Source organism: Thrips palmi, unplaced genomic scaffold (genome assembly GCF_012932325.1).
Source record: "Thrips palmi isolate BJ-2018 unplaced genomic scaffold, TpBJ-2018v1 HiC_scaffold_4, whole genome shotgun sequence".
Taxonomy (NCBI): domain Eukaryota; kingdom Metazoa; phylum Arthropoda; class Insecta; order Thysanoptera; family Thripidae; genus Thrips; species Thrips palmi.
In genome coordinates this window covers 4,686,736-4,708,223 of record NW_023144631.1, presented here as the reverse complement: position 1 = coordinate 4,708,223, position 21,488 = coordinate 4,686,736, and the positions used below count along the sequence as shown (strand labels likewise).

The window sequence follows — 21,488 nt, the reverse complement described above, 5'->3', positions numbered from 1 at the left end:
GGCGGCGGCCGCGGCCCTGGAGGCCGTGCAGCACGCCGCCGCAGCGGCAGGGGCGGCAGCAGGGGCCACGGGAGGTGCGGCGGGCAGGCAGAAGTGCGCTGCGTCGCCGCCGAGCTGGTCGTCGTCCTGGTGCGGTGCCCGTGCGGTGCAGCCGTGCTCGCCGTGCACGCCGTGGTGGTGCACGCCTGCAGGCCGTGGCGCAGTGTCGGGCCAATGGCCTAGGACCGCCCCGGCCACCCTGTCCCAGCGACATGAGCACCCTGGGACCCACCCTGGGCCCGGGCACGTCCGACAACCCCCATGGCGGTGAGCAGGACGCCGCGGCCGCGGCCAGCGCCCAGGACCAAGTGTGAGTAGCCGCCCCGCCAGCCCCGCCTCTCCAAAGTACTGGAGCACTGGCGGGATCGGGGCAAAGCGCCGACGACAGATCACGTCGCCGTTCGCGGCCGAAATCCGTCCAAAGCCCGCCGCGTTGCATCACTGGGATTACGGGAGCACGCTGGAGCGAGCGCCTCCTCGCTCTGTCTCTCTCGCACTCATGGAGTGCGCCGTAGCAGCGCGAGAGAGACAGAGCGAGGCCGCGGCTAAGCTGCAGACTGATTCCGAGAGTCAGTTCCGTCGCTGTCTCTGTCGCGCTCAGGAGTCGTCGCGTATAGGTGCAAAAGAGACAGAGCGCCGAAAGCGACTCTCGGGATCAGTGTGCTGGCCGTGCCCGAGCGGGGCCCGGGGGCACACCATTAAAAGCAAATTAAATGGTTGAATCAGTGCCCGCTCTGCATTGGCGGTCTATGGCTCGGTCCATGGCGATCACGGCCTCGTGGGGCTGGATCTGGATTAGCGTGCTCGTCATCGCTCATGGCATGTACAATGAGGCCGTGCTGCCCACAGGGCGGGCGCGGTCGCGGACGAGAACGAGAAGAAGAAGAAAGGAGCGACAAAAGAAGACGTCATGAAGTACCTGATGCTGGTATGTACGCATCGCGGCACCGCCACCCTCACTGAAAAACCAAACGTGGTCTAGACAGCACCACTGGTGTGATCAAATGGGTGCCATTTTGACCGCACCAGCTGGTGTGGTCTAGACCACGTTTGGCCACGTTTGGTGTGGTCTAGACCAGCGGTTCTCAACCTTGGGGTCGCGAAAAAATTTCGAGGGGTCGCGGCGAGGTAACTTTGCGGCAATACTGCTCCCAAACTAAGGCAGATAATCGCACTCCGTAACAAAGGCATGCTAAAGAAAGGCCCAAAGACCAATTGCCCGTTGAGGGAGGACCAAATACCGCCTCGGATTAGACGCAGTGGCTGCTTAAAGTCGGCCCAAAACACGATTTTTCGAAGACATTTGTGACCGTTTTGACCAACTTGGAGACAATACTGCTTCCGAACTAAGCCAGGTTATCGCACTTTGTATCAAAGGCATGCTAAAGGAGAGGTCGCGTGGAGTCGCGAAATTTTTCCTGGGGGTCGCGGAAATTTTTGGCTACAAATTTGGGGTCGCGAACCGAAGAAGGTTGGGAACCGCTGGTCTAGACCACGTTTGGTTTTTCAGTGTCTCATCTTCCCCCGCCCCGGTGTTGCCGCACCGCGGCGCCGTCCTTGTCCTCGCAGGTGCTGCAATGGTTCCGCGCCAACCTGCTGCTGGGCCTCACCATCACGGCCGTGCTCGTGGGCGTCGTGCTGGGCTTCTTCGGCCGCCTGGCGCGGCCCTCGCCCGAGGCCATCGAGCTCGTCTCCTTCCCCGGGGAGGTGCTCATGCGCCTGCTCAAGATGATGATCCTGCCGCTTATCATATCCTCGCTCATCGCCGGTAAGGATTTGTGTGTGTGTAGAGAGAGAGAGAGAGAGAGAGAGAGAGAGAGAGAGAGAGAGAGAGAGAGAGAGAGAGAGAGAGAGAGAGAGAGAGAGTGATAGGAGAAAGGAGGAAGGGAGGGAGGGAATGAAGAAGAGAGAGATGGGAGGACCGCGTGGTCTGAAACCGCCGTACAGGGTAGGCAGCCACCATGCCGCCATGCACCTGTGTCGGCGTGTTGCCTACGCTGCCGGCTGGAGACCGCCGTGCAGGGTAGGCAGCCACCATGCCGCCATGCACCTGTGTCGGCGTGTTGCCTACCCTGCACGGCGCTCCGCCGCTTGGCTCTGCCGCCGCCGCCACTCCGAAAGATTCGCTGTGCTGCTGGAGAATCGCGGAACCGCGAATAACCCCCAGGTTCCCCTCCCCCCACTCCTTCCCCCACCCCCTCCGCCTCCCCTTCCCCCAGCGCATGCTCGCGCAATAATAATGCATGGACTGGCGTCGACTGGCGTCCGTTTAACGCGGTCATGCCCGGCGCGGCGCAGCGCGGCGCAGCACGGCGACATGAATTAGTTTGCCGGCAAATTGAAGTTACATCCGGGGATGAGGACGTGACCGCCATACAGCCTGGCCGTGGCTTGGCAGTGGCGCAGCGCGCCGCCAGCCAGCCAGCCAGCCAGCGCCGCATTTCGGCAGGGAGGAGGCGACGCACCAGTGTACCAGCCGGCGAGGCGATCCAGAAGGGTAGCCTCGCCACCGTCTCTGTCGCACTCGTAGGTTGTTTCCAGAAGGGTGCGAGGGAGACACACCGCTCGGCCGGCGTGCCGCACGTCGCACCATATTGCTTCAGTTTAAACCCTCGAATTTGGTTCTGAATCTTTGCTTTGAGGCCGTTGTAGTTTCTGTATACGGATCCGTGCGAGGTGAGGGGCTGGGCACTGTTTGCGGTCATCCCCGCCAGTGTGTCCGCGCTGGAACGGAACCAGCCTCTCGTCGGCCTGTTTGACAAAGACGGGCCCTCCCCCGCTCCTGTGCACTCTGGCAGGCCGGAGACCGGTAGGACTGATTCCGAGAGACGCTTCCGTCGCTCTGTCTCTCTCGCACGTATGAGGGACGCGCCATAAGTGCGAGAGAGACAGAGCGACGGGAACGACTCTCGGAATGAGTCTGCGGAGCGCAAACCGAGGCCAGGGGAGCGTTAAGACTAACGCCCTGCCTGCTCCGCTCCGAGGTGAACGAACAGTGTACACGTCCGCAGGCATGGCGCAGCTGGACGCGCGCAGCTCGGGCCGCATGGGCATGCGCGCGCTGGCCTACTACATGGTCACCACCGTCCTGGCCGCCATCGTGGGCATCATCGTGGTGCTGGTCATCCACCCGGGGGACCCGTCCGCCAAGGCCATCGTGCGCTCCCACTCGCAGGCCGAGACCCGGGTGTCCACCCTGGACGCCATCCTCGACATTATACGGTACCGCCACTTTAAAAAAATCTTTTTGTTTTTGAAAGAAGATAGATGACACCGGTTTGTGCGGAGCTGCTACGACCTTGGCGGGGCTCCAGGAGCGGGGCTCTACTCCCCAGCTCTGTACTAATCTCGGCGCCTGCTGCTTCTTTGCAGCAACATGTTCCCGGAGAACCTGGTCCAGGCCTGCTTCCAGCAAGTGCAGACATCGGTTAAAGAGGTGAGGGGCCATGGCGGTGCCAGGCAGGCCGGGCAGGCCGCACCGAGCGGGCGGCCCAAACTTCGGCCGTGACGTCACGCGGCATCAGCACCGCGGAGTGGCGAGTTCCCCAGAGGGAAATTGTACTTCCTGCTTGCGAACACCATGCACGCTCTGGCCGCCCTGGCCGCCCTGCACTGCCGTCCGCGTGATGTACTGTTCCCCGCGCCCCGCGCCTTGTTTGCCGGCCCGCCAGACCGATTCCGAGAGTCGTTTTCGTCGCTCTGTCTCTGCCGCACTCACGGGGCGTCCCGTCTAGGTGCGAGAGAGACAGAGCGACGAAAGCGACTCTCGGAACCAGTCCGACGGCGTGCCCGAAATCCACGATCCGCGAGGGGAAAGCTAATCCTGAAAGCCTCGTTGTTTGCCCGAGGGTTTTCTCGTCGCCGAGGTTGTGACGCCGCCGCCTGTGTCCGCAGGTACCCGGCACCTACAAGAAGCCCGCCTACGTGGAGAGGACGCTCGTGTACAAGGACGGCACCAACGTGATGGGTGAGCAGCCAAGTCGTTTTCGTCGCTCTGTCTCTGGCGCACTCGCGGGGCGTCCCGCACAGGTGCGAGAGAGCGACGAAAACGACTCTCGGAATCAGCAGGGCGTGCTTCGCGGTGCTTCGCCTCCGCCAGGGGCGGGCCGCGGCGCGGCTTATCGGCGTGCCAGAGCCACGCCGCCTCGCCCTGTCTCTCTCGCACCCCTACGGGCCGCCCCATGAGTGCGAGAGGGACAGGGCGACCAGCGGGCCGAGGAGGGCGCGTACACAAGGCGCCGTCCGCGGCCGTCCCAAACTAATTACAACACACACCGGCACCGCCGAGGGCACCGCCGTCTCCTCCGCCGCGTCGCCGCAGACTGGTTCCGAGAGTCCTTTTCATCGCGCTGTCTCTCTCGCACCTACACGGGACGCCCCAAGAGTGCGAGCGAGACAGCGCGACGAAAGCGACGCTCGGAAGCAGTCTGCAGGTGGCCGTCGTGCCGGGGCCCGCGGGGGCAACGGACCGAGGCTGAAGCCAGACGCTGACGGCGCTCACGGGGGTCATGGTGCCAACAGGGATGATCGTGTTTTGCCTGGCCTTCGGCCTGCTGGCCGGACAGATGGGCCGGCGCGGCCGCATCATGGTGGACTTCTTCGTGGTCCTCAACGACATCACCATGAAGCTCGTGGGCATCATGATGTGGTACGTGGGGAGTTCGGCGTCCGTCTCCCTGTCCCGAACTCAGAACGAATCAAAGACACGGCCGTTTGCAGGTACTCGCCGTTCGGCATCATGTGCCTGATCGCCGGCAAGATCATGTCCATCGCCAACATGGCGTCCACGGCGCAACAGCTGGGCCTGTACATGGTGACGGTGGTGCTGGGCCTGCTGGTGCACGGGCTGGTCACGCTGCCCGTCATCTACTGGGCCGTCACGCGCCAGAACCCCGCCACCTTCTTCAAGGGCATGCTGCAGGCCTGGGTCACCGCCGTGGGCACCGCGTCCAGGTTCGCCCAGCTCCAATTTTCTTTTTCGCTTTTCCCGATCCTCCTCATCTCAATTTTTCTTTTCTACCTAATTTCCGCCACAATCTCCGCTCTGCTTTTTTTTCAGCGCGGCCACGCTGCCCGTCACGTTCCAGTGCCTGGAGGAGAACAACAAGATCGACAAGCGCGTGACGCGCTTCGTGGTGGCGGTGGGCGCTACCGTCAACATGGACGGCACGGCGCTGTACGAGGCCGTGGCCGCCATCTTCATCGCCCAGATGAACGGCATCCAGCTGGGCATCGGCGACATCATCACGGTCAGGTGAGGCCGCATCTCGTAGCCGAGGGCGCAGCGACCCCGACTCCCAAGGACAAGGTCGCGGGTTCGAGTACCGCCGGGGCTGTTGTTGATTTTTCGGTCGCTAATGGCATGCGCCCTCACGACGCGTCGGGTGACTATGATAGAAATGCCAAAGTCAGGGTGGATGGCGAGGCTGTCAGTTTAATTGGTCTCACCTGAAGCGTCTGTCGCCTGCCTCCCCGCCTGCCTGCCTGCCTGTATGCCTGCCTGCCTGCCTGTCTGCCTGCCTGTCTGCCTGTCCGCTGCCTGGGGTAGGTCGGCGCACACCCGCGCATGTTGACACAGGCTGCTGGGCCCTGGCAAAATCTCATCAGCGAGATTCTAGTTGGAGTGCACCCCCGCGGTGGTGACGCACCAGCCTGGTACCGGCCTGGCGGCACCGCCACCGGGGCAGCAGCAACTACAGTGGCGTAGCAAAGTAACTCATCCTGCAGTCACTCCGGCCGGGGCATCAAGTATGCAGCGCCGGCCCCGGCCGCCCCGCTCTCCCGGTGGGGGGCGTGCATAAATATTACGCGGCGCGTGTGTGAGTGTGTGTAGGTATGTGTGTGTGCGTGCGGGCATGTCGGTGTGTGCGTGCGATTAGGGCAGGGGCTGCAAACTGACGCCGCTCTACATCCCTCTGCTCCACAGCGTCGGCGTGTACACGCGTGTGCAGCCACTGTACTGCCGAGCGCGGCGTGACGCGGCGTGACGCGGCGCGCCGAGACCTCATTGCGCTGCGATGAATTCGCGCGCAAAACTGTCGCGTAAAGCTGTCGAGTGCTTTGGAGCCGGTCGGGTCGTATCACGCTACGAATGCCAGCCGGGTGGTGGCAACCCTACCCCTATTACGGCAGTCTATGCCGCCGCAGTGTTCTCGCGCGCCGGGTGGCAACCCTATTACTGCCCGTTCATGCCGCCACGTGTTCTCTGACGGGCTGGTGTTGCGCGTGTTGCAGCTTGACGGCCACCTTGGCGAGCATTGGCGCAGCCTCCATCCCGTCCGCCGCCCTCATCACCATGCTGCTCGTGCTGACCGCCCTGGGGCTGCCCACCTCGGACGTGTCCCTGCTCTTCGCCGTCGACTGGCTGCTGTGAGTCTTACTACATGTAGCGTGATAAACGAACGCACAGTGGGCTAGAGAAGACCGGTGGAGGCAGCCAATACTCTAGACGCGTTTTGAGCTCCAGAGTCGCTAAACAGGACTCGAACCGGACGTGTGACCTCACCAATGGATTCCTCATTCGGAACGCAATCCATTGGTGGGGTCACACGCTCGATTCGAGTCCAAAACGCGTGTAGAGTTTTGACCGCCTCCACCGGCCTTCTGACCCACTGTGGATCGCCCTCCAACCGCGCGCCCTGCTTTGCAACGCTCCGCAGGGACCGCATCCGCACGTCCATCAACGTGCTGGGCGACGGCTTCGGCGCGGGCATCGTGTACCACCTGTCCAAGGACGAGCTGGACCAGATGGACCACGAGCGCGAGGCGGACGACGCGGAGCTCGGCGTGGTGGGGCTGCTGGAGGCGCGCAAGCTGTCCGTGCTGGACGAGGAGACGCGCAAGCGGTCCGTGGACCTCGCCGCCACCTCGGAGACGCAGATGTGAGCGTGGACGTCGACGTGGACGTCGACGTGGACGTCGTGAAGCGGCGGGTGGTCGGTCGGCACGTCGGCGCCGGCAAGGACGCGGACACGGCGCAGAGGGCGCGCAACCGCGGAACCGTGAGACCCCGAAACCGTGGAACCGCAAACCGCGGAGCCTTCCCCGCGAAAGGCTGCCTAGGGCCGAAGCCCCACGAGTGCCGCGTCAACTTGGCGTCGCCATGGCGTCGCGTCGCGCCGGCGCGGCCCTTTGAGGTAGGCGCCCTTTGAGGGGCCCTTTGAGGGCGAGCCCCCAGGGGCCCCCGACGCGACGCGGCGGCGGCGGAAAGCCTCGGAGAATTATTTGTTGTTGAAAAAACTAAAAATGAATTTCATTCGATTGCGCGCTAATTCTGTACCGCGAAAAAGCATGACATGTTGGCCTGTGCAGGTCCCCGCCCTGCGTCGCCTCGCTTCGACGAAGTAAGAGGCGACGGCCCGGGGCGGGGCTCGCGAGCGGCTAAAGATGTGGATTTTTCTTTCTTGTTTTGTAATCGTTAGGAGATCGTCTCGGCGTACCGCCTCCGGTAGCGCGAGTATCGGCTCCGTTTATCTAACCTTTATTTTACCCATATAACTACCAACTTGTAACATACGTATAAAATGCTTCATTGAGACGATTAGAAATACTTGATTCCCGCCCAGCATAAAGGCACTTTGAATGTATGTATCGTGTGAATGAATGTGTTGAATGAGCTTGGAGGACATGCAAGTCACCCAACTAAAATCAAGTTTGGCCGACGGCGCAAAATGCACACAAGATTGGACCCCTGATGAGAGTGTACACGTGCTACATGAAAATCAAGAGGGCTGCTCAACGGACTCACCGAAAAGGGTCTGAAAGGACTTGGTGGCAGACGATCAATATATTTATTTATAGTGTTGTTTTTATGTATTACTCGTTCATGACAATATTTACTGTGTACCTTATCTAACATGTACTGAGCAACGTATGAGTACAAAATGAGAATCATTAGATTTTTACAGAATGATATGTATACTCAGAATACTTGAGTATGGTACAAGCCTCATATTTGAGATTGTGAACCAAATCATTGAGGCCCTATTTTTAAGCTTATTCCTAGCACTAAGGAATTTATGTTATATTGACTACTATTGCTGTACTCTTGCTATATTCAACTAGTATTTAAGGACAATGCCCAGCTATATTATCCAAGTAATCATTAAGTTATCTAAAGTTATGTTTCACCATATACCCGTATTTATACACTGGTGTATGATTCCAGTGTTAGCATGTAAGTTAGTGAGCTAATTCTAAGTTGTCTTTCCAGAACGCAATTTTCTTAATGGTAAGGTATGTGTCTAAGTCCTCGCATTATTTTTGTAAAAACACGATAAGTTAAGCAAGATACTCCCCTCTAAGATAGAGAACATATTCATATTAATCGTATAGCAAAATAATCCTAGTCGCACACACCGTGGAGAACCACTGCCACCGCAGAGTGCATTCCAATACTCGCCAACATCCACACTGTTGAAATAAAAAGTAATTTATTAATAGACACGGCCTTATTTTCTTATTTTTCCCCCCTTTGGCCCCCGACTCCTCATCGTCGGCATGCCCCGCCGATACCGAAAGCGAAATCGGGATGACCGAGTCGGTTATCGACTTATCGACACGCAAACAATGTGGTCGTCATTTCATTGGCTTGTTGCGCCAGGAAGGCGCGTTGGCGGGGGGTCGCGCCGCAACCAGCCGCAACCGTGGTCGCCATGGCAACGCGGTCCAGATTCAATCCAAACAGCCGCCAGAGCCGGATCCAGAGGCGACCTGGGGGGGGGGGGGGGGGCTTGTTGCCTACCTTTCAGACGGTTGGTCAAGGGGGAGGGGGATTAACAGCTGTTCTCTCTCTCTCTTTCACTCACACACACACACACACACACACACACAAGTTTGGCCCAGGTGCAAAAATTTACGGGCGGTCCCTCGCCCCTCTCGCTACCGCCGTGAAGCGGCAAAGGCGGTGCGCACGCCGCGAGGGAAGTCCACCGCGGAAACGTCCGGCGCTTTGCGGACGGTCCCTCGCGCGCCTCGCGCTGCCGCCGCTGTCATGAGGATGAGGCGTCGGAAAAAAGGCCCTGCACTGATAAAGGCGGCGCGCTTCTATATTGGTCGCGTGGCAGTGGCACCTCGGCGGCACCGCGGCGGCACCGCGGCGGCACCGCGGCGGCCCGCCCCACTTCCCACCCATCGCGCCCCGTCTGCAGGCCCCTCCGTCCCTCTCGCTCGCACTCGTGGGGTGTGCCGCATCGGTGCGGACGGACAGCGTCCGCTCGGAATCGGCCCGCCGCCGCCGTGTGATTCAGAAGAGCCGTTGGTCGCTCCGTCTCTCTCGCACCCTTGAGAAGGGACCTATGAGTGCGACAGGGACAGAGCGACGACACGACACTCGTCTGAATCGCGCCGCAGGGGAGGGGAGGGCCGGCAGGGGTGCAGGTGCAGCGGCGGCGAGATGGAGGTATTTCGGTGGCGGCCGGGACGGCTCGAGCTACGCGCCGTGCCCGCGGGGCGCGGCCTGCACTGCGGGCCCTGCACTGCAGAGGTGCATCGGGTGGGCCGAACGGTGTCTCTGTCGGTGTCCCGTCCCCGCGAGAGAGGCAGAGCGACGCCCCGCTCTCATGAACCGCTCTCGCTCTGCTACAGCAGAATCCTCGCTCCCCGGCTCACGCAAGGCTCACGGCGATTTAAGCCCGGCCCGCCAGCCCGCGCGCCGCTGCTGCACAACACGGGCGTGTGGGGCATAACGGCACAAGTACGTGAGCTATGGCGGCGAGCCTCGTTATATTCGGCCTCCCCCTCCCCTCCCCTCCCCCTCCCCCGCGGCTGGTCCTGGTCGGTCACATCGCGCGGACTTATTATGCGCCGACCTGCGCGTTGCATAGAGCGGCCCGTCGAGGCCGCGCGCGTGGTGGCCGCCCGGAGTGCGAGAGAGACAGAGCGATGAGAACGACCCTCGGAATCAGTCTGCTGCGCGGCGGCCTGCGCGGCCTGCGCGGCCTCGACGCCGAGCCCTAGGGCCAAGGACGACCCCAGGACCGCGCTGTCGCCTCGTCCTTAATTGACTTCCTAATTGTCGAGTGACTGATAAGGGCCGCGGCACGCCGCACTCCGTCACTTCCCCGTCGCCCGCGAGCCTCCCCGCGCCGTGCCGCGCCCTCCTTCGCGGTGCTCCGGCAGTTCGGCGGCAGTGTCCGGGAGGACTCGACCCTTCGCCACTCGGCCGTCGCGGAGGGTGGCGGCGTGGCGGCGGCGGGAGGCAGAGGGAGTTCCCTGCATCGCCGGCCGCCGCCGGCGGCAGGCGGTACCCGCCGGTACCGGTGTACGGCGGCCACCTTGCCAACGAGGCACGGCGACGGCGGGGCGGCCAGGCCCTCGGCGGGGGCCGCGGGGGGCCCACAGCGCCAGCCAAACAGCTGATCGACTTCCCTCCCCCCTCCCTAACCCCCGCGGCCGCCCCCCCGCAGCAGACAGCTTTCGCGTCGCGAGGAGCTGAGTCGCGCTCGCGTCGCTGCTCGCTCGCCGTAGCTCGGCGCTGTGGAAGGCTGCGGCCACTTGGTCGACTTGGACGTTTTATCACTTAACGGGGTGACTGGTAGGCGCGCGTGTCCGTCCCACGTCGTCAGCCGTCCGCCGAAACTACCAACTGCACCGCCATGGCCGCGAGTAAAGGTAAACGGGTGCCTCCGAGGGGCGGTCGCGGTGTGAGGGGGAACTTGGCACTGTCACTAAGGCCCCGCGCCGTCCGCGGCGCCTGATATATTGGACAGAATACTGCTGGCATTCGTTTTGCACGTAGTGGGTAAAGTGCTCTCGGGGCCAGTTTCGTATTCCACAAGTACCAACACCCGTAACCTACCCTTTTGACAGATTTAGAGAGGTTAGGGTTTCTGCTCATTGCTGGTTCTTTTCCAAGTTACTGCTCTTAAATGTCCCGTTTGAGTCTCTGTCCCTCCCCTCTCACTCTTAACAATAGAAACTGGCCTGCTGTTTGTTCCCTTTCCTCTTGTTTCACTTTATGTTGACGTACTGTTTTGTTTTACAAGACGAACAATCTTCATGGTTTTGCTGGTACATTTGTTGTATTGTAGTTGTTATTGTATACATTCCAAGTAGTGTGATAACACAAAGCTCTTTTCTATTAATAAGGTCCTTTCTCTTTGCATTGCACTTTGCAATATCCACTGATATGTCCTACAATTGAGATCCGATCATAGCAATAGCTTATCGTCTCTTTGTGTTCACATTGCAGTTCCTCAGTCTTCTGAGCCCAAAAAATTCTCGTGAGTATTGAATCTTTTTCTTAATTTGTATTTCCTGATGAGTAATATTTCCAATCCAATTTGCATGATTCCAATTTCAATATTCTTCAGCAGGAAACAGAATGTTATTGAAAATGATTTTAATAATTGCACTGTCTTTGATTCCAAGGAGTCTGATTATTTCTTTATTTTTCAGGCTCGTTCCCAAAATCATCAATGGAGGCATCGCTGGTATCATTGGAGTATCATGTGTCTTTCCCTTGGACCTTGTCAAGACAAGACTACAAAATCAGACAGTTGGGCCAAAAGGGGAGAAGATGTACTCATCCATGTAAGACTCTTTCTCATTACAATGTAATTAAAACATTAGGAAATAATGTTGTTTTTGTGAATATAATTGATTCTCTGTTGCAGGCTCGATTGTTTCAAGAAAACATATGCTGCTGAAGGATATTTCGGCATGTACAGAGGTGTGTTGTTTGTTTCGTACTTCTACACCAATGTTTTGGTTAATAGACTGCAGCTTGTTCCAAATTCTTATGATTTCCTTGCTTGCAGGCTCAGCTGTCAATATCCTATTGATTACTCCAGAAAAGGCTATTAAGCTGACAGCAAATGATCTTTTCCGTCATTGGCTGCATCCAGGAAACACGTAGGATTCAGTAAAATTATTGTCAAATACTTATATGCTACGCCATTTTTGGTTTGAAATTTTGACACATATTGTATGTTACAGCAAACAGATGCCTCTTGTCAAAGAAATGATAGCTGGTGGCTCTGCTGGTGCCTGCCAGATTGTGATCACCACCCCAATGGAACTACTCAAGATTCAAATGCAGGATGCTGGGCGAGTGGCAGCAGCAGCCAAGCTTGGTGTGTTTCAGAGCCAATTTGTTTCTGGGCTGCAATTTTATTTTTACCAATTTCTCACCAACATTGAACTTTATTGCAGCTGGAAAGGAAGTGAAACATACATCTGCTATGGAATTGACTCGCTCTTTGCTGAAGCAAAGGGGTATTCTAGGATTGTATCGGGGCATTGGTGCAACTGGGCTGAGGGATGTGACCTTCTCTGTTATTTATTTCCCTCTGTTTGCACGCTTGAATGCTCTTGGTCCACGCAAAAATGATGGGTCAGGTTAGTTGTTTGTTCAGCCTATAAATTTGTAAGGGCAAACTCTTAATCGTAGTTCTTCTTTCCTACTCTTACTTTTCATTTTATAGGTGATGCTGTATTCTGGTGCTCATTCCTCTCTGGGTGTGCCGCTGGGTCTTTTGCCGCTCTTGCCGTCAACCCAATGGATGTTGTCAAGACTCGTCTACAGGCCATAAATCCTGTGGAAGGTTCATCATACAATGGTGTTATGGATTGTATTGTGTAAGTATTGTGTCTATCTGTTCGCTCTTGTGTGCTTCTGTGAACCTATCTAATTTCTTCATTTTTCATGTGTAGGAAAACATTGAAGAACGAAGGGCCTCTAGCCTTCTTCAAAGGAGGTGCTTGTCGAATGATTGTAATTGCCCCTCTATTTGGCATTGCTCAGACAGTTTACTACCTGGGTGTTGCAGAACGTCTTTTGGGAGTTCAGTAATTGTATTCATATTTGTGATTGTATTCAGTGTTAAATGTGACAAGACAATAATGCACTTTGTTACCTCAGATTCTTGTATTCACTACATTATTTGTGCTTTATAATATGAATGTTGTGCAATTTATTTATCTTTGCATGATGTTGTAGGAAATGTTGTTATGTAAGATTCAATGTAAGTGGACTTGTGTTGTTTCATATTTATTACTGTGAACTAAACCTGTATTTATTGTTAAAAATGCATGGTTTAGGGTTTCTAATCCATGTGGGTTCGTTTTATCTATCTTACCTTTTATCTTGTTTTTGAGCATTTGTTACCAGTGATAATGAGATGCAGCCCTGTTAAAATTGAGCTTTATTACTGTTTTTTAGCCATAGATTTTCATTTTTGTCACATCATGTCATACGTATCACTTACAATTTTTATTCATTCAATCATATCTTTCATATCAACGTGTGCCTATGAATGGTACTTCCTGCCATAGCTTTGAAGCTTCTTCTCTCAGTGAATAGTTGTGTCCATGCCCATTTCAAACAGCAATGTTGATGAAGTATTTGTGTTCATGAGGCAACAGATTTTCTCAAGGTCCTGTGCAGTATTTTCAAGTTTAGTGGTCGAAAAAACTTCTGCAGCATTTTCAATGTAATTTGAAGCTTACACTTCTGCAAATTTTGTTGCCTTTTCTTTTGCTCATGCATATTTTTCTTTTTCAATAGATGCCATTGAAACTTCCTTAAAGGAAGGAAGACTGAGTTAAAGCTGTAATTTTTATTTGTAGTCAATTAATACCTTATTTGCTCTTCTATGTCATGTGATTAAAAATAAAAATAGTTGTGGGGTTGCCATTTTCGATATTTTGTAACATGAAAATTGATGTGTTCATCTTTGATATCAGCCTTTGCCCTCTATTTTGTATGTCTTTGCTTTATGCTTATCATCAAACTAAATGTTTCATGTTTTACTGCATCTGAGAAATAAGTGGTCTTTAAGCTGTGTGCGTTTTGTGCTGCTTGAAGACTGTCTATATTTTTTAGTAGTATCACCTTATATTATATTTTTTGAATAATTCATTCCGCATATTACTTTCTTTCTTAGTTTTGCTTTTTCCTAGCCATTCCGTTTTGTGCTTTGTATATTTTACAGTTAGATTTCTCTTTGTGGTGTTTTTCTCTTGACCTAAAAAATGAATTGAAAATCCATATCTGTTTGTAACCAACATTGATTTCCATGAGAACATTAGTAGCAAGCTTTTGCTTTGGTATTTTTCATTATTAGACAAATTTAGTCTGTATTGTATGAAGTTCTGCCCAGTTTGTTCCTATTTATTTGTTTTCAGTATTGGAAAATCGTTTATTTTTAACTAACATCTTTTATGAGTGAGATTTTTTTATCTCTTGAGTCAATTGAAGCTATGACAGCTATGAGTATTTCAATAACAGTTTTTGGTTTGTCTAGTGATCTTACCATAACTGCATGCATTGCAATGACAGCATGTGAATTTGAGATGAAGATGCTTTAAGTCAACTTTCACCTTTATACTCCAACTTCCATTGAATCATTTGTTTTATCTATGTTCATATCATACTTAGCTGATTACTGATTAGAATTTCAGGAATATAATGTACATTCCGTTGATTGTTATTGCTGAATAATACCCTAACAAATGTAATGCAGAAAGCCATTAGTTCCATTTGATAGAGTGATCCATTGCAAATAGCTCCTACCAACAACATCTAAATCCAGTATTTGACTCTGATGGTTAGCCTCATTCTAGTCATCAATTTTAAGCAAAGTTGTACTGTGACTTAGGTTTATTTCATGATTGTGATGTGCATTAAGGTATTTTATTTCTGTCGTGCACCAACACAGTTGTTGTCACCTGTGATGAGCTTCTATTCTACCTATGTCTATCACTTTTCTCCGACAATATAGATAAATGCGAACTTTTATTTATGGCTGTGTCATCGTCATCCATGTCTAATTATTCTATATGTGCTATGAAATGGCGTCCTTTTAAAAGTGTTTCTTTTTAATGTAGTGTAGTTTCAATTTTCGTTTGATTGGTTCAGATAACAATATTTTCTTGCCATGACGTTTATCTGCCATAGAGTGTGGATGATGATAAGATAAATTTGAGTGCATTGAAAACTCAAACATGACATTTGCACAAAACCATTATTGGTATTGTATTGTAATTGTATGTGTGTATGCACAGATTGTTAATGTTTGTTAAGTTTAGTAGTACTGTAACAGCAAAGCAAAGAGACTTAAAAGAAAGTGCTTACCGTGCATAGGAAAGTGGAAACAAATCTGCTCCTCTCATGTCTTTCCTCTGGGCTTTGATCGAAGATATTGAGTATATTTGATCATTTCTCCACTAAATAATGAACTTGAGACTTGTATTCGATGTGTTATAGTTGTAGGTGTGCGCTTACTGTGGTACATTAAACTGTGTAGTTAAGTATCAAAAAGTTAAAATAATTTCCTACCAAGCCTGCAATCAAGCCACAAACACTGCCATCATCAAAGTTAAGGGCGTAAAAAAATTGGTTTATTACAACTCGCGTCTACAAATTTCACCTTGAGCAAGTCAGCAGTCTTAGTTACACAAATTACAAGTAAAGAATGATTGGAAGGTGGGACAGGGCGCGCCGCCTTCCCTTCCCGGTGTGGCCGTCAACAGCTCACGGGAAGTCAGACCGTTGCTCTGCGGCCGCCCCCGCCCCTACGCCATCGCCGCAGCGAGGAGGCACACCGCAAGGGCCCAGGCCCCGGAGTGCGCGGTCGTGGTCGTGGCCGCGCTGACGTTGGGCTTGTCGGTGTTGTCGGGGACGCCGGGGTCGCCGATCCAGTCCAGCAGGAAGGCCACGTCCGTGTACACGCCCGGCAAGCGCTCCAGCCCGCAGCCCGCGCCCCAGGACACGATGCCCGTCAGCTTGCCCTGGCACACGAGCGGGCCGCCGGAGTCGCCCTGCGGAGGGACAGAGACAGAGACAGAGTCAGGCGGGTATGTTTGGGGAGGCCCTCGGTGGGAGAGAGATGCCTGCATCATCGCAGCCCGACCGAGCGATTCATCATTCAAGAGCGCCTGATTCCGAAGGATCGTTTCGTCGCTGTGTCTCTCTCGCTCTTGAGGGACATCCCGTCGGGGTGCGAGAGAGACAGAGCGATGAAACGGTCCTTCGGCAAGAGGCGGCAGAAGAGCGGTCGCTCTGTCTCTCTCGCAGAGCTCCATGAGTGCGACAGAAAAACGACTCGTCGGAACGGCTCGGCCGACCGCCTGCAGTGTAGGCAACCCGTCGCGCGCCGCGGGACGTTCTACGGCCTACCTGGCAGGCGTCCCTCCTCCCCTCCTCGAAGCCGGCGCAGATCTGCGTCTCGATGATGGGCTCGTAGTCCTGCTCCTCCGCGTAGTACGCGGCGCACGTGTCGTAGTCGATGATGGGCACCTTGACGCCCTTCAGCTTGTCGGGCAGCGTGTGGGACTGGTGGACAAACCAAACAGTGTCGTTCAGGCCGCCGAGCCGACCGGACCGCCGGACTGATTCCCAGAGTCGTTTTCGTGTTGTCCTCGCACCCACACGGGACGCCCCATGAGTGCGAGAGAGGCAGAGCGACGAAAAAGACTCTCGGAATCGTGCGTGTTGCTTTTGCTTACCCCTTGGACGGTGGTGCCCCAGCCAGTGGCGACGCAGTCATACCCCGCCGGCAGGTTCTCCACGTCCTGCAGCTCCACCGCCTTGATGTACTTGTCGTCCAGGGTCAGAGGCTTCTGCAGCTGCAATCACATTCCGTCCACTTCAGATTCACTTCAGATTCACTTCAGATTCACTTCAGCCGCTCGCAAGACAGATCTCCGACTACGAGCTGAACCGAGAGGTGAATCATTCGGCGTTCTGGTGGTGTACACATGAGTGGGTAACACCTTCCAATATTCATAAGTCCTACGTTTTCTAAACCTCTCAAGGCTTAATTTTGTCTTTAAATCGAAGAACAACGCCAAAGAGGGATGAAATTGAGCGATTTTTGCCCTTTTAAAACCTGTGAATAGCCTGAATTCACTATAAGTGATTCATCCCTCGAGCTGATTCAAGCTCAAACAGGCTGCATTTATCCACTTGTTGCTCTTACGATGAGCAGCGCGATGTCGTAGTCGTTGTAGACGGGGCCGTAGTCGGGGTGCACTATCTTCTGCTTGACGAAGATCTGGACGCCGCCTGAGCTCAGCAGGTTGCTGCCCGCGACGATGTACAGGTCGCCGATGTCGGTGCCGGCCACACTGGAGAGAATGAAATTAACTTAGAATATTAAGACTGTGGGCCCGCACCAGACGACCAGACTGATTCCGAGAGTCGTTTTCGTCGCTCTGTCTCTCCCACCTCTCCGGGACACCCTTAGAGTGCGGGAGAGACAGAGCGACGGAAACGACTCTCGGAATCAGTCTGCAGGGGATCGAACGCGCGACTTGGCGGCTCCGCGGCTTACTTGTGCATGCAGTGTGCCGCCGTGATGATGGTGGTGTCGTTGAGGATGGAGCCGCCGCAGAAGTGGCCCCAGTTGGCCGTCCTCAGTTTGGACCTCACCGACACCTTGCGGGGCGGAGAGAGTCATTCTACTGCTTCAAGAAACCGCCCAAAACAAACACAATCCGAGGGAAGAACCACACTCTGGTGACTGATTCCGAGAGTCCTTTTCGTCGCGCTGTCTCTCTCGCACTCATGGGGCGTCCTGTAGAGGTGCGAGAGAGACAGCGACGAAACCGACTCTCGGAATGAGTCCGCTGCGCCTGGCTGCGCCCTGTGTGCTTGCCTGGTAAGGGAACTGCCCCGGCTCGGCGTCGAAGCCCCCGATGATCCGGGGCGCGGGGCCGACGCCCGTCTGGACGAACACATCGCGGTACTTGCTGGTCCGCGACGTCCGCGACGGCGTGGTTTGAGTGCTGCGCGCGTCTGGCAAACACAGAACAGACGCCGCTCTGTCTCTGTCGCACTCATGGGGCAGCCCGTACGGGTGCGAGAGAGACAGAGCGACAAACCACTCCTCTGTTTCAATCACGCGGCCGCACACAGCACTTCGCGTTGCGCGGGGTCGCCGGCCGGCCGGTTCTGCTCTGGTGGGCTCCATGGCGCTTTCGTCCTGCAGACTGATTCCGAGAGTCGTTTTCGTCGCTGTCTCTCTCGCACTCACGGGCGTCCCGGGTGGGTGCGAGAGAGATAGAGCGACGTGAACGACTCTCGCGGGGACCTGGGGCCGCGCGGTGCTTCCAAGGCCGTGCGCTGTGCGCTGGCCGCGGCTGGGGCGTCGGGAGCGCGATGATCCTCGGCACTAAATGGCCGAACCACTATCGTCGGCTCTAGATTGTGCGCCGCGCCGCCAGGGAACAGAAATCGCGCGGTGTGCGGCGTTTGACCCAAGTAGCCTCGCCGTCGAGGCCGTGGTGGCCGTCGAGGCCGTGGTGGCCGTTGAGGCCGTGGTGGCCGTTGAGGCCGTGGTAGCTGACGAGGCCGTCGTGACCATGGAGGACGCCATGTCCGTCGTGACCGTCGAGGCCATCATGAGGGCACTCGCCTTCAGCAGCCCGAACTCATTAAGCACGGCGTCGGCGCGCTGTCGCTGCGTCATTCAAACTCGTTGACATTGCATCGGCGGGCTTGCACTTTGCATCATAAACGACTCTCGTTTCCCTTCCTTGTCGCACATACTCGGCGCGGCGCGCGCATGCCCAAAAGAGACTCCGCGACACGGCCTAATTTAGAAGAGGAAAACCGTCGCCGCGGCGAGACGCGAGACTTTGGCAGGTGCGGAAAGGAGGGGAGGAGGCGGGGGCACGTGGGTGTGGAGCCCCCCGGGGCGTGGCGGCCGTGCGCGGCAGATCCGTGGCAGCCGAGGCAGGAGCAGAGGCAGGAGCAGAGGCGCGCGTCCAAGCTCCAAGTCAGTCCAAGCGCGGTGCAGTTGACCCAGGCACTGCTCCACAACCCAGCCGAACGCGCGCGCAACCGTCGGGCGAGTGCCGGCCGCGAGGTACGTCAGGGAAGTTTAATAATCTGGATTGAACTGCGCTAGGCCAACCGTCCACTGATAACCACTTCAAGTGTTTTGTGTGCTCTGCGCGCTGTGCGCTATGCGGTACGTGAGGCAGGCAGGGGGGGTAAACAGTTCGAAGAATCGTGTACAGACTACCCGGTATAGCGCTGCGTTACGGTGCAATGGAACGTGTATGACGGCATCAAAATGCTGCAATTTGGTCATATTTTACCCCAAAATGGTATAACGTTTACGTGTATTACGGGTAGTACAGGGACTGCGTGTACAGTGCATTACGCGAGTGTTTATCTCTTCGGCTGGCCGTGCTCGCCGTGAGTCACAGCAGCTCAGCATCCTCTATGTCGCGATGCGTCCACGCCACTGTGTCCAGCAGACTGATTCAGGGGGCCGTTGTCGTCGCTCTGTCTCTCTTGCACTCATGGGGCACCCCGTATAGGTGCGACAGAGACAGAGCGACGAAGACGACGCACCCGCGGAATGGCTTCGCTTGCTCGTCACAAAACACCGAGTGTCATTGGCATCGATAAAGCAGCAGGAATCGGGAAGCGGAGGAGCAGTGGCCTGATTCTGAACGGCTGTGGCGTCGCTCTATCTCTGTCGCACTCATGGGTCGATTAGTAGGGTGCGAGAGAGACAGAGCGACGAAACGACCCTTCAGGAATCGGTCAGCAGGAGCAGTCGGCGGTTACGGCATCCGCGATACCGGATTATGAGGAGGAGGAGGAGAGGCCCTCGAAGTGGCGGTACTAGGTCGGCGGGGCAGGCCGGAAGCACGCTTGCCTCGGGTTGCCGAGGCCGGGCGTCCCCGATCTCCATAAAGCCACCTGAAGTGGCCTCTCCGCGGGCTGATTCCGCACCCTTCCGACGGCGTTTCGTCGCTCTGTCTCTCTCGCACCCACGCGGGGAGCCCCGTGAGTAAGAGAGAGAGGGAAAGAGAGAGGACGTCCGGCGTCGCCCCGCGTCAACACGCGCGGCTATTTTGGTTGACGGGTTTCGCGGGCGCGGAGCGCGGGGCTCGGGCGGGGGCACCGGCGCGTCGTGGACTGCAGGACGCTGGTGCCGCGGCGTCGCGGCGCTAGCTGTCACAGCGGCCCGGCGTCGGCGGCCACCGCACCGGCACGGCCATCTCCTTGGCGCGGCAGAGCAGTCGAGCGATTCAGAAGAGTCACACCGTCGCTCTGTATCTGTCGCACTCATGGGGTTCATCATGAGGGTGCGAGAGAGACAGTGCGAGAAACCGATCTTCTGAACCGCTCGGCAGGCAGGGCGAAGGGGGAACGGAGAGCGGGCGGGCGGCGGGTCTCTGACGCGGGTTGGGCCTTCCCTCCCCCGCGGCAGGCGTCGCACCGTGCGTGGTGGGCGCGGGCGACCACAGCGTGAGAGAGGGAGAGAGAGAGAGAGAAGGGGAGTCGGAGAGAGGGAGCATCAGGGAGCACGCCGCCACAACGCGCACACCGCGCCGTGCGTGCGGCCGGGACGGACGGACGACGGCCAGGTCCGCCTGCGTGACGGCGCCGCCGGTATCGACCGGGAGCCGTGCGAGTCCAGAAGGCCTGCAGGCTGACTCCGAGAGTCGTTTTCGTCGCTCTGCCTCTCTCGCTCTCGTGGGAGGTCCCGTAGAGGTGCGAGAGAGGTCGAGCGACGAAAACGACTCTCGGAATAAGCAGCCACAGCCGGCCCTGCGCCCGCGCCACTGCCCAGTGCGTCGCGACACCCTACCCAGGGGGCCACCCTGGCCACCTAACCGCGTGGACGAAGGGACCCCGACGGACCGGGCTGTCCGGGCCCTCGCTGCTGAGCACCACGACGTTGGCCGCTATCCGAGCGATTCCAAAGATCATGTCGCGCGGCTCCGCCTCTCTCGCACCCCACGGGACGTCTCACGAGTGCGAGAGAGGCAGTAATGACACTATCCTTCGGTATCGCGGCCGGCAGCGAGTGGCCAGCCCCGCGGTGACGCTGGCGGCGCGAGCGGCGCGAAGTAAACACGGCCCTGCGGCGGCGGGACACCACTTGGCCGCCAATTTAGCCGGGCCACCCTTGCCCGCCGCGCCCCGCCGCGCTCCGCCGCGCCCCTCTGACTCACCACTCAGCGCGACGACGACAGAGAGCAGAAAGAGAGCACTAAGTGTGCCGCGGTGCGGCATGGTGTGCGCGGCGCGGCGCGGCGCCCTTCACTGTGGACGCGCTGTCGCTGGCGGCGGTGGAGCAGGCGAAGCAAAGGGAGGGGCTGGCCGTCGGGAGCAGGGCCGGCCGGGCGTCGCGCACGTCGGGACAGACTGCGGCTAAAGCGGCGTCCCCGTGCGTGCAGGCCGTGCAGGCCGCGGGCGCGCGCGGTGCCTCCTTATCTGCCTTATCAATTCTATCATTGTCTCCGCCTCCCGCGAGGACTCCGCGGAACGGACTCGCTGGATGATGAGGACCTCCTAGTCCCTTCGTCCTTAGTCAGTGTAGTGCCCGTGGCCCTTGTCCGTTGGCCCTGGGCGCGCTTGGCGGCTGGGCCAACGTCAGGCGAAGTCGAGCGGAGGAGCACTGTAGCGATTGCAGCCGAAGGTGAAGGGCAGCGCCTGCTCGCGTAGAGACAGAGAGAGATAGACTTACAGATAGAGGCAG

General features: G+C 56.5%; 3 protein-coding genes across 3 annotated transcripts; 2 read left to right on the top strand and 1 right to left on the bottom strand.

The window, feature by feature from the left end:
* Positions 1-134: 134 nt before the first annotated feature.
* Positions 135-8,482, top strand: LOC117649655 (excitatory amino acid transporter-like). Its single transcript, XM_034392594.1, has 11 exons — positions 135-349; positions 889-967; positions 1,609-1,807; positions 3,051-3,261; positions 3,412-3,475; positions 3,934-4,006; positions 4,561-4,687; positions 4,759-4,992; positions 5,099-5,293; positions 6,274-6,408; positions 6,699-8,482. Exons 1-11 carry the CDS (start codon positions 252-254, stop codon positions 6,922-6,924), a joined length of 1,641 nt encoding a protein of 546 aa, XP_034248485.1. The 5' UTR covers positions 135-251; the 3' UTR covers positions 6,925-8,482.
* A 1,962-nt stretch (positions 8,483-10,444) lies between these two features.
* On the top strand, positions 10,445-14,078 carry LOC117649878 (mitochondrial glutamate carrier 1-like). The gene is made up of 9 exons (XM_034393059.1): positions 10,445-10,650; positions 11,231-11,261; positions 11,437-11,571; positions 11,655-11,710; positions 11,799-11,892; positions 11,977-12,113; positions 12,193-12,378; positions 12,465-12,618; positions 12,694-14,078. The coding sequence occupies exons 1-9, from the start codon at positions 10,635-10,637 to the stop codon at positions 12,830-12,832; spliced, it is 948 nt and encodes a 315-aa protein (XP_034248950.1). The 5' UTR covers positions 10,445-10,634; the 3' UTR covers positions 12,833-14,078.
* Positions 14,079-15,359: 1,281 nt separating this feature from the next.
* Positions 15,360-21,129, bottom strand: LOC117649877 (trypsin-like). Its single transcript, XM_034393058.1, has 7 exons — positions 20,962-21,129; positions 17,640-17,779; positions 17,316-17,419; positions 16,962-17,109; positions 16,489-16,608; positions 16,160-16,315; positions 15,360-15,801 (listed from the first exon to the last, which is right to left on the bottom strand). The coding sequence occupies exons 1-7, from the start codon at positions 21,020-21,022 to the stop codon at positions 15,556-15,558; spliced, it is 975 nt and encodes a 324-aa protein (XP_034248949.1). The 5' UTR covers positions 21,023-21,129; the 3' UTR covers positions 15,360-15,555.
* Positions 21,130-21,488: the final 359 nt, after the last annotated feature.

What these genes read in the sequence shown, in the direction of transcription:
- LOC117649655 (XM_034392594.1), top strand. Translation starts at nt 252, where the DNA reads ATGAGCACCCTGGGACCCACCCTGGGCCCGGGCACGTCCGACAACCCC. An exon ending in CATATCCTCGCTCATCGCCG is followed by an intron (nt 1,808 to 3,050) that starts GTAAGGATTTGT and finishes ACACGTCCGCAG; the next exon opens with GCATGGCGCAGCTGGACGCG. An exon ending in GGACGGCACCAACGTGATGG is followed by an intron (nt 4,007 to 4,560) that starts GTGAGCAGCCAA and finishes TGGTGCCAACAG; the next exon opens with GGATGATCGTGTTTTGCCTG.
- LOC117649878 (XM_034393059.1), top strand. An exon ending in TCTGAGCCCAAAAAATTCTC is followed by an intron (nt 11,262 to 11,436) that starts GTGAGTATTGAA and finishes TTTATTTTTCAG; the next exon opens with GCTCGTTCCCAAAATCATCA. An exon ending in GGCAGCAGCAGCCAAGCTTG is followed by an intron (nt 12,114 to 12,192) that starts GTGTGTTTCAGA and finishes ACTTTATTGCAG; the next exon opens with CTGGAAAGGAAGTGAAACAT.
- LOC117649877 (XM_034393058.1), bottom strand. Translation starts at nt 21,022, where the DNA reads ATGCCGCACCGCGGCACACTTAGTGCTCTCTTTCTGCTCTCTGTCGTC. An exon ending in ACGACATCGCGCTGCTCATC is followed by an intron (nt 16,609 to 16,961) that starts GTAAGAGCAACA and finishes ATGTGATTGCAG; the next exon opens with CTGCAGAAGCCTCTGACCCT. An exon ending in GGGGCACCACCGTCCAAGGG is followed by an intron (nt 16,316 to 16,488) that starts GTAAGCAAAAGC and finishes TTTGTCCACCAG; the next exon opens with TCCCACACGCTGCCCGACAA.